Source organism: Dermacentor albipictus, chromosome 4 (genome assembly GCF_038994185.2).
Source record: "Dermacentor albipictus isolate Rhodes 1998 colony chromosome 4, USDA_Dalb.pri_finalv2, whole genome shotgun sequence".
NCBI lineage: Eukaryota > Metazoa > Arthropoda > Arachnida > Ixodida > Ixodidae > Dermacentor > Dermacentor albipictus.
In genome coordinates this window covers 48872299-48884160 of record NC_091824.1, presented here as the reverse complement: position 1 = coordinate 48884160, position 11862 = coordinate 48872299, and the positions used below count along the sequence as shown (strand labels likewise).

The following is an 11862-nucleotide window of genomic DNA, read 5'->3' as shown; positions in this document are numbered from 1 at the left end:
TGAGTTAGTGCAATTTCGAAGTACTTCGAGTCTAAGAATGTGTGTTAATATCAATAGTTCCAGATGGCTGCTGCATACTGCTGAATAACAGATAATTCAACTTCCATGTGATATCTCGGGATGCCCGAATGGTGTATGCCACTTGACCAAAAAGCAGCGAATCCACCGCTGTCTTTAGCTGTCTTGGCTCGGTATCGCCATCTGTCGGGCGTCGTTCTACTTACCAACAGCAAAGGATATGATGGCATATGCAAGGTCACCACTCCCCTGGTTGGGTGGCGGGAGATTTCAATTTCAAAAAAATTGTATTCGGACCCCTCAGATGCAGTTTTCTCGTAAACTAAGTCTTTTCTTTGCACGAAGCAAGCGTTGCGAGGTTTATGGAAATGTATTTAAACAGTCCATGTCGACTTAGTATTTGCCTTTTGAGTCCCTTTAAAACTACCTTGATCCCGTAGGTAATCTGTTTTACTTTGGTTATTTGTTCAATAAATTTAAGATTTCTGTCTACTTTTATACCAAGATAATTACAGGAAGAACTTGCAGGGATAGAACTGGTGCCAAGAAAAATAGGAGAAATGGAGTGAAGTGTTTGTCAGTGGGAAGTGAATACAACAAATTTTGCTTTGAACAGGTTTATCAGTAACTGGTTAGTATATGGCACCACTCCAGCAGGCTGTGTAAATCGCCATTCAGGTTAGATACTAAAGTTGTAATACATTTATCGGAGTTAATGAATGTAGTATCATCTGCATCAAGTATACATTTTGAAGAGAGGCAGTTAGGCAGACCATTGATATATAAAAAGCAGACCTAACGTGCAGCCATGGGGCACACCAGTATTAGTGAACATGGTTTCAGAATGAACACCTGAAATAGTTACTACCTGCATTCTGTCTGTTAAGTAATTTTGTAGTAATAGAAGTGCTGGGCCGGTAATTCCTAATGATTCAAGCTTATGAAATATTATGCGATGATTTATTTTCTCAAACACTTTGCTTAAATCCACAAATACTGAAGTTCTATAATTGCCTTCGTTGATAGCGAGTTTTAGTTGATCGGTTAGCTCAACAAGAGCAAGTTCAGTCGAGTAGCCTGGGCGAAAGCCGTATTGGAATGGTGAGTGAATGTTACATTTGGTAAGGCAATTAGTTGAGCGTTTTTCTATAAGTGTTTCAATTACTTTTATAAAAAAAGGTCACAAAATACATAATAAAATTTAAGAGAATTTTAACACTGTCATTATTCTGTGCTCATATCAGCATGATCCCATTGCCTTGCTTACATAAAATATGTGTTCCTAGATATCCTTTCCTTCTTATTCAAGTTATACTGTGACTTAATTGCTGGTACATTATACTGCATTGTTACTAATAGGTCTCAATTAAGTGCCTGTGTTGCTCATTTAGGCTGCCATCCTTCAAAAGATCCCACCTAGCTTGTGGACACAGATCTGGATGCTGTGATCATGCAATTATAAGAATAAAATCAAATGCACACTGAAGCACTTGTGGGGCAAAGTGGGTATACACTCACACGTGTGCCTTCTCGCAAGCAATGCACCAAAATCTGGGGCCCTATAACGTCAAACTATTCCAATCTGCTTTTATTCTGAATCGGCCGTTAGCCCTCCCTGATAGGTCAGAATTGTTTGAATCCAACCCACATGGGCGGGCACCACGCTCATGTGGGCACAGCCCAAGCCAATCTGACCTATCAAGGAGGGCTAATTAATGGCCGATATGGAATAAAAACAGATTGCAATAGCTTTACATTATACCGGCCCTGATGCAGAAGTGTGGCACCAATATCACTTTTGTTACTCTGCGCAGATAACTGCTGTACTCTTGAGAGCAACAATCAAAAGAGAAAAGAACTATTAAGGAGAATTCATATATGTAGCATACGATAAATAAGGAATGAAAAGACTCTTCCTTTTTTTTATTATGTGCTACATATATGAAGTTGAGATGTGTACCAACTCACCCATGCCGCCACAATAATAAAAGAGAGTGTGCTTGTAGCAAAAACACCTTTATTTTGCTGTTTAGCGAACCTTGCGTAATGCTGGATGTCTCACACTAAAAACCATACAGAACGGTTGGGGCTGCAGGAATCTTTTACGCCAAGGCCCACTGAGCTGTAAATAGAGAAAAGAGACACAACAAGCTTTGAAAAAAAAAAGAGAGAAAGAGAGAAACTGAGATTTCATGGGCAGCATATATAAATTAATACTTACAAAAAATAATAAGAAGAAAACTCTAAAGCTCTGTTATCCAAGTATGTTTCGGTAGATCAATAATTTCATCCATTGTTCATTAGTCTATTCCGACAAAACCTGTTGTCTTTAAAGGATACATTGAAAACCTTAGGACAGGACCCCAACAGGAGTAATCACAAAAGTTTTGTAACACAAGATTGCACAACCCCAAAATAAAAAGGCTTATCGATGCACATGTTGATAGTGTGTGTTACCAGGTGATCACTGCCTACCATTTCTATTATTTATCCTGCGGCTCGCTTTACACTCCAAGCTCGCATTTGGCATGTGTTTCAGGAGGGCCACATGACATATGTTAATGATAAATAGCTTTTTTAAAATAATGATATATCACGCCTTAATTAAAAGGTGAGAAGCAACCCCCACTGAAAAAAAAATCATGTTGGTGCTTTTTTAACATGGGCACGAATTTTCCTTGTAAAACAGAAAGAGAGGAGGAAGCAGTACTGTGAGCTTTAGTATTGCTCTGTATTTCAGGCTAAATTGAGAACACATGCAGCATGCTACTGTTTGAACAGTGGCAAACACAGGGGAAAATGAATCCCTACTCTGTTGCACTTGTGGTGATGATGAGGGGCGCGGACTCAGTCGTGAGAAGTACTGCATGGCTTTCCAGAGTTTGGGTCTTTTTGAAATGCAAAGACAACATAAATACCTGCAAACAAGGGAGAAAGAAAAAGTCAATTTGCAAGGGCACTCTCAAGAATTCAGAGCAGAACTAAAAATATGTTATAGTGAGCCTCAACGCCCTAGTGACACGAAAGTGATACGTAACATTGGTGTCGTCATTACAGCCCTGGTGGCATATTTTACCTTTTGTCTCTTCTTTGACTCTTTTCATTGTGGCAACTGGATGCTTATTTCTATTAGATCATTTCTGCGGTGAAAGAGCAACATTAACAGGCACGCACAATGCATGAGCAGACGAGAGGCCACCAACAGTGCAGTGCTGCAGTCTCAGTAGGTCTTCATATCGTCAGCACTCCAGCCTTGGACCCACAATTTAGGAATAATAACAGTGCAGGCCTTACAAATGAATCATACAGCATGTTGCATTCATTAGAATGTCCCTAGTGACAACTTGTTTTCCTGCATTACTGAGCAACTGTATTGCTGAGATGGTGCAGGATCCCAAAGGGTGTTGCAGGAAGTTACGATAAGTAAATTCAATTGTGAGGTGACAACTATGAGCGACATTGTAGTGGATTGATTCTGATTGCCTGGGGTCTTTAATGTACGCCTAAATTTAAGTGCACTATTGTTTTCACATTCTGCCCTAGTAGGAATGTCGCAGCAACTAAGAATTTAACCTGCGACCTCGTACTTGGTAGTACAACACCACAGCCACAAAGCCACCATGGTAAATCATTCTGATAAATTCAGATCGGCTTGGAGCAAAGATGCAAGCAAGATGGTGTTCTCAGTGTCTTTCTCTTTCTTTTTTTTGAGGCCAAAGCATTGTTATTATGAGATATATCCCTTTCAGGTGCCAATCGATTCTGCTTGTTAAAAATAGATGTTAATATGCTTGTCTCATTAAAAAAAATTAAGAATTTGTCAAGCATGCCAATAAAATCTGTTGTTTTGCATCCTGTCTCCCAGCAACACTTTTATCGACGCTACAGAAACCTGTGTGGCATAATGAACTTCCAACAAATACAGCAAACGAATCTCTAGAGAAGTTGGTATTTATCTTGTAAACAGTGCAACAACATTACAGTAAACTGGATGGGCACCACAATTACAGTGGACTCCGGATAAGCAAAACTCGGTTGAACAAGATGGCCAGATAAACTGAATGAGGGTAACAAATTTGTTTGGCCGCCCACAGGCATAATGTTAACAAACTTCGCTCAAACGGAATGCTATCTTTTTGTGAACTCGAGTCAAGTGGAACTGGAACCGAAACTGCCACATACTTAATGGGCTATTAGGCTGCAGGCAAATCAGAAACGGCCCGACAACTATGTAAAATGGTGAGGCTTAACAGTACAGAAAATTCATTCCATCAGGCAGTTGCAGTGCCGTCATTGCTGTGTGGCCAACGGCGGCTATGCGGCGTTCACATTGCTTAGTTTTAACATTTTGTGATGGCTCCAGCCAAAAGGCAAGAAAAACAAAGCTCTAACGCTGGCTACAAAAACAAAAGTCTCGGGCGGCGTAAAATGCAGCAATGTTTCGTATTCTGCAAGACCTCCTGGTCACAGATAATGAAAGACGAAGAGGATATATGTGCTGCCTGGAATGGCAGCTTCTTAAAGGGCCAGACGCAGATGAACCCACCTGAACACGAACAAATGAAAAGGTACTGTTCCTATAGTTCGAGCATCCACGTAGAACCAATTTTCCTATCCGTTGAAAAAGAAGGCAGTAGGTTGCATATAGAACGGCCATTAATGGCTTACGTGCAAAAGATGACATTCGAAGAGCACAATAACGGTGGTTTGTTTGCCACAGAATAATTAAAACACACTATGCTTTTCAATCGAAAATATTTTTCTTGACTTTTAGCATTCACTTAAACAAAACTTTGGATAAATGGAACAAACTGTTGTGTCCCTTCGAGTTCTGTTTAAGTGGATTCTGCTGTATATTGTATTACAGTGTCAAAAATCAGATGGGGAAAAAAAGAAAGGTAATAAAAATGGCACCAAAGTGAGAGCCTCAATGACACTGCAATGGTAGAATCTACCCACCTGGCTTCAAGCTACACATGAAGTTACCATAGCAACAAGGTAACCATAGTGACAAAGTCAGAGCCACAGGCAATAAAAACAAATCTTTTGAGGCTTTTATCAGTTCAAGACATGTGCTACATCACATGGCTGAGGAGATATGGAAAAAAGCTACTGTATGACAGCTTGGCAAAGCTCCCATCGCCCGAAAGTACATGAGGCAATGGACACATGATCGACTCAACAAGTATACAGCAAACCATACTTTCAGCTAATACAATAAGCCATTACAAAAACCAAGCAAAGGAACAGCTGGTGTTGCTGGTAATGGTGGTCCAGGGTTTCTGCTTTGGTGACCTTTATGGTTGTTTTACATCATGCCTATGATAAACCAACCAAGCATTTTAATAATTTTTTGCCGTATGCATAAGTTTGTGTTAACTGGGTTCAACTTATCAAGAGGCTATCGTAATGTGATTTAATGGTCTCCATGATTCAACATCTATAAGATAATGTGTCGTCCTAGAAGTAAATGGCACGTACAGGTAACATGTGTCACCGTAGATAAAACTGTGCATTAAGCATTATTTTATACGCCAGAGATGATGAAGCTTTATTTACTAAAGGTGCCTCATTTGCCCAAATAGGTAGAGAGATAGAGATAACAGCCATATTTGTTCTTATGCCATAGATGAGAGACAAAAATACCAACATACTTAGAGCTTCCCATTCTGCTTGAGACAACGTGCCCTGAAAATGAAAGAGAAAAGAATAAAGCAATTTACAGCAAGAAGCTTAAGAAATGGTTCTAAGCACTTTCCAAGTGGAGGGCTATAAAAAGCTGTACATTAACATTACGTTTTGTTCGTATCTCTTTTGCTTTTCGCAAGATGGCTTTACATCAGCTGTCAATTTTTTGCAAGGTTCACTAAGATACAGCACTATCTGCGGAGAGAGAAAAAATGTAGAGTGGCATAGGGCATCCTGTTGCTATACAGGGTGTCTCAGCTAATCTTAATGTGCTGCTGAGCTACAGAAGGAAGTAGCCCTATTTCTTTCACTTTAATTGCACAATGATACAACATCAGTTAACCAACTTTGTGGACATTCAATTTAGGGTAGAACTTTGAGAAAAGACCAATTCAGCGATATTTAAATTCCTAAATGTGCAAATAATAAAGGATAAAAGAAAGGAACATGTGACTGCCCACTCGCATGCCCCAATCATTGTGCTCTCAAACACACTGCATATGAATGAACAGCATTTCTAAATGTACTGACAGTATCTTTTCAACTTTCTTTTTTTAATGAAAGCACATACCATCTGAAACTTTAAAAACAGCACTGGCAAGCATCACACAGCCCAAAATAATTTCGCGTAATACTTGTTTCTATGAACCAGTCTAGGTTTTGGTAATGAGAAGATGGATGTGTCGTAATACTTGGGCTCTCTCCATTCCTACGGTCGCTAAAGCTGTCCTTATGTGAACAAAGCCAGGAACAACATGTGCAGTAGTGTTGTTTAATTATGCTTATGAACAACGTCACCATACCGACTATGTCGGCAAATCTCGCAATGTAATGATGGCACGATTATGTCAATAAAGCTGGATCAGACATTACGAGACCAAGTTCGGTATCAAAGTAGAATGTCTTATAAATGTTTCCCAACCTTCATACTTGCTAATAGCATATTAAAGAAAATTTAAAAATTTAGGTTATGGTGTTTTACCTGCCAAAAAATCGATCTGATTGTGATATCATAAGAAGCCAACACAAACACCAAGGTCAACATAGGGGAAATTACTTGTGTTTAATGAGTGAAATAAAGAAATGATGAATTAATGGAAATGAAAGTGGATGAAAAAGCAACTTGCCGCAGGTGGGGAACAATCCCACAACCTTAGCATTTCGCCTGCGATGCTCTACCAATTTAGCTACCGCAGCGCAGTTTCTCCATCCACTTTCTTGGGTATTTATGTTTCTTTAGTAGAACCCTGGGAGTGTTAGCCAGCACCACCACGCACAGACCTTGGCGGCGCATGTGGAACATCCTTTCTGCCGCAGGCATAAGAGAACGTGATCTTTTTGGGTGAAGGCAACCGGTCAATAAACCCACACATGCTACCTGAAGGCATCAATTTTGCCGGATTCGAGACCCTCGTTATGTAATAAATGAGAAGAAAGGGGGTTAACTGAAGGGCCTGATTTTTATCGGGCCCTCTGTTAATAGGCCCCTTGGTTAACCCCCTTTCTTCTCGTTGATCTGATTATGAGGCACACTGTAGTGGGGGACTTCGGAAATTTGGACCAGCTGGGGTTCTTTAACGTGCACCTAGATCTAAGCACACTGGTGCTTTCGCATTTTGCCCCCATCAAAATGCGACCACTGTGGCCGGGATTCGATCTCGCAACCTCGTGCTTAGCAGCCCAACACCACAGCCACTAAGCAACCACGGCAGGTTAATGGCATATTTTGTTGGTGATTTGAGAGCGCTCAGTTCATGCTACGAAGGCATTAAAAGATAGCTATAAAGCTGTATTACTATAATAACCGGGTATGGAAGTGATGATTCTGTTTCCTTATCATCAGTTGAGCCCACTCATGCGAGCAGCAATGCTTAGTGGCTTTTTTACATTAGCACTGCAACGCTGCCGGAGCACTCTAAAGCGGACACTCAGATGTGCTGTGCCATCTTTTTATGTGCGAGAAAGGTGCAGCAGAATTTATACAACTTCAAAAATCCAGTGCACTGCCGCTGCAAAAGTGAAAGGACAAGGCCAACTTCTAGTTCTACAGTATGCTTATCACTATACAGTGCAACCCTGTTGATATGTTCCTTGCTGTAGTGTTTTCCTGGTTGCTATGTTGCATTTCCGCGGTTCCGGCCTAAACATCACATACTCCCATGCAATATGTTCCCCATTTGTTACGTCACTAATCTGCAGTGTTCCTGCACTGTCAGCTGGCTTTAAACACGGTGGACAACTAAATTTAGCATTGCAGAGAGAAATTTGCTCTTGCACATTACTACTAAGGCGATAAATGTATACGTTGCAACAAGCAACCAAAGTTTGCAATAAGCGACCGAAGTTGCACAAGCCAGGCACTGCACAAGCATAGTGGGAGAAAAGATGCACAGAGAAGTTAGCAAAGCACCCAGAGAATTGTGCATTGGTCAGAACTTACAGGAAACCAGGCACACTGGATTGAATACGCCGAGCATAGGGCTACATTTATTTTTGGGTCGCCGAAGGTCTTATATGCGTTGTATAATTGCCGGTTCTCTTTAGCCAGCTTCGCCGCAATATAGCCGAGTTATGCAGTGAAGCATACACAAAATATTGAGATTAAACATATTAAGAGTGGAAAGGGACCACTGTCACAGAACATCGTACATGCCCCTCAATTATACATGCACGCACACACACGTGCATTGTCCTCGTTCACAGCACGACCACCGAGACGTCTAATAAGCGTACTAGCAGCCATTCAGAGCTGTTACTGACATTGCTGTGGCAATGCTTCCTTACCGTTACGTTTTCCTGGTTGTTACATTATTTTTCTACAGTCCCTTGAAAAACGTATCAATAGGGTTCTAGTATCATGAACTACCACATCTGCTGCTTTCGGCACTGCAAATTAGACTGATTGTTGGCATGATTGCTTCCCCATGAAAAAAGCTCTCAAGAAATGAAGTACAGGGCACTTTATATACAGTCAAACGCCTTTATAACGAAAGGCTTGGGACCTCCGAAACTTTTCATTACACCGGTCAATTTGCTGGAACGATCGTGCTCTGCAGCGTTCATAATAGAGCATTCTAAGTATCTTTAACTAGAATTAATCTTCATTTAACATGTATTAAAGAAACTTAGCAAAATAAGTCACAAGCTTTTGTGCACACTACCTTTACCTTGCGTACTTTTTTTGTGCAAGGTAAAGCTGCAGATTGTCGTATGCTGCAGTCGCCTCTCTTGTCACCAGAATTATTTTGTTTGCAGTCTCTTCATTACTGCTGCCTTCATTGACGTTCCCATCTTTTCTGTCCTACGGATGACCTTAAAGACGTCATCGGTCGTCAGCTACAATAACATCATCATGTCGTCATCAACTGCAACGTACTGTACTTATTCGAATCTAGGCCGATAGTTTTTTTTTTTTCAAATAATCATATATCAAACTCAAGGGTGGGCTTAGATTCGAAGATTTTTTAAAAATGAACGAGTTTATAATAAAAAATGATAAATACGGTGCATAGCTAGCACCATCTAGAAAAGTCAGTGTCGCAGCCGCTACTAGCCGCACCAGTAGACAACCGGAGTACACGAGTGATGTCGCCATTTTGGCCTGTGTCGTATCGGTATGGTGGCTAAGTATCGGCATGCAGCGTGGCGTTATCATAATGGCACTAAAGAGGCGATGCCACAAACAAAAAGTTGTGCTAGACGTAAATGCGTCATCAAACGTTCAAGCCAGGCGGGACTTTAGCTTTGATGAGAAAAACGTCTGTCGTTGGAGGGGGCAATGGAAGGCGCCTTTTGCATGTGCCGCAATGAGGAGATGATAGCAATATGAAAGATAAGCACGCAATAAGAGAGAGGAACTGTTCACTGAGATCACGCCGTATTTCGGCGCGTATGAGCCGTGCCACACTGTCTGCGCATGCGTGGGCACGCGGACGCGAGCTTGCATGTGTCCGTTATCGTACAAGGCCAGCAGCAATGACGATGTAGAGTGAGCTCGGCATGTTCATATTACATAAACACTGTTTTCATTTTGTAAGCGCTGTCCTCACTTTTTTGTTCGGCTTACGTTCGAGGTAAGTACTTTTTTGTTTTTTCTGGCTCTGAACATTCGGGGGTCGACTCAGAATCAGGGCCGGCCTAGATTCGAGTAAATATGGTATGCATCAGCCGTTGTACACGGTAGCGTACAAGTTGAGCAATTCTTAAAGCACTGCCACAGGACATCGGCATGCTCTTAAAGTGCAACGCTGGCTAGTGCAGAGCCAAGCTCAGTGGCATCTGCGGAGAGGTGTCGGGGCATTTCTACGTTGTGTTCGTTGTAAAGGAACAATTTAGCGATCGGGGACGCCTAAATTTCATCTTTGTACAGGCAGATTCATTGTACTAGTCTTCCTTGTAGAGGCACTCCGCATGCATAGGAAAGATAGGCATTTGGCCAGGACCTAACTAATCATTCGTTATACAGGTCATTTCATTATACAGTCGAACCCGACTATATAAAACCTGTTTACATTTAAGTATTTTTTATATCGAACAATTTCTGAACACGGTATAGTTACAATAAGTACATATAGCAAAAGTTACGCTTACATCGAACAAAAATGACAGCGACTCCCAATATATTGAATGTCAAGCGGCTGAAAAATGCCCCCAAAAGTTGGCTTTCCCTCGCGGTGGTGGGGAAAATGGCAGCGCGGCTCCATCAAACCACTCTCCCTACCATGACTGCGCTGCGCCAAGCGAGCCATCAACACCCCCTTGCAAAAAATTATCCTGGCCCGCCCGTAGCGCTTGCTCAGACAGCCAATCGGAGGCTCTTGTGCCCTCGTCGTGCAAGATGGCGTAAGTGCGAGTTCTCGCTGCTTTTTGGGTTCATTGTGTTTGCGCCTTGTGGGCCTTCTCCCACACTGTTGCCGGGATGAAGCGGCAGAATTCGCCTTTCGCCGTGAAGCTCGAAATCATAAATTGGGTCGAACACAGTGAGAAGTCGGATACCCCGCAGTGTGCAACATTCCGAGGAGCACTCTCAGCGCGATCTTCAAGATTAAGGGGGAGATTAGGGCTAAAGTGGACAAACTCGCGACCCGGTGCCCGTGGCGCCTGATGTGTATGCACGATTGTGTACAAGTAGGTCATCCGAAATTGCTTCAGACGTGCCGGCTTCTGCGGGCCCGGTGATGACTGTAAATTCTGATGAGTGCGACGAAGCTGCTGCTGGTGTTGCCGAAGTTTTCTGTTTGCAGAATTTCCGGAAGCCGTTGACGAATCTGACGGTCGACGCGTTTCTGAATGCAGATGATGGTGTCGTGACCATGGGAGAGCCTGAAAACGAAGACTACACTGCCAGCACCGTACCAAGCACAAGTGAAAGCGGGCACAATGAGGATAGCAACGACGGTCCTTTGCCCACATCCTCCGAGGTGACTGGTGCACTCGCACTAGTCCGGTGCTTCTGCGCGAATGTGGAAGGTTGCGGCCTCTGCTGCTTCGACTCCTTAGACACTATGGAGAAGTGCGGGCATCGCTTGCAGCGAGACTGCCCAAGCAGGAGAAAATACAGGACTATTTCATGTGAAACTAAGCTGTTTCATCAATAAAGTGATTTTATAAATGGTATGTGCTTTTATGACATCCAATTCTTTAGCAGGCCTATATCGAATTATGCTCTATATTGAACTGACAGGCACATTTTCGCGAGCTCGATATAGACGGGTTTGACTGTAGAAGCATTCATTGTAGAGTTGCTCATATGTACTCACAACTTGCGGCCTTCTTCGCGATTCAGGTTCCTGGGCCTTGATCTTTTCCAGCTGCTCAGCAGCATGCTTGTAGTCATCTGGATCTTTGCCCTGGGTTCTCTGGTCACCAAATGGTGGGTAAGCCTGGAAAGTTGACCAGATAAATTACAGAGATGTCATTGGTTAAAGGCAGGTTTTTACGTGCGATTGTGAGAGGAGGATGGCAAGGACAGGGGCAAGGAACTCCATGCGTGGTCCACACAAAGGTCTGTATAATTGCTATCGCAATAAAACCTGTCTTAAAGTACTAGTACCAATGCACGAGAAGAAAGGGGGTTAACCGAGGAGCCCGATTTTTATTAATCATATCATGAGAAGTCAACAAACAAAGAATGCAAGAATTATAAGTATCAATACA

At 42.3% G+C, this 11862-nt stretch overlaps 1 protein-coding gene across 1 annotated transcript in view; it reads right to left on the bottom strand.

The window, feature by feature from the left end:
- Positions 1-2018: 2018 nt before the first annotated feature.
- The window catches only part of Rnmt (RNA guanine-7 methyltransferase), a 34795-nt gene continuing 24951 nt past the window's right edge, over positions 2019-11862 (bottom strand). Inside the window, exons 8-11 of the mRNA XM_065448449.2 lie at positions 11466-11588; positions 5673-5706; positions 2830-2936; positions 2019-2140 (exon numbers count right to left, since the gene is read on the bottom strand). Of these exons, the coding sequence (XP_065304521.2) occupies positions 2866-2936; positions 5673-5706; positions 11466-11588 (228 nt within the window). The 3' untranslated portion in view covers positions 2019-2140; positions 2830-2865. The remainder of the gene's footprint in view (positions 2141-2829; positions 2937-5672; positions 5707-11465; positions 11589-11862) is intronic.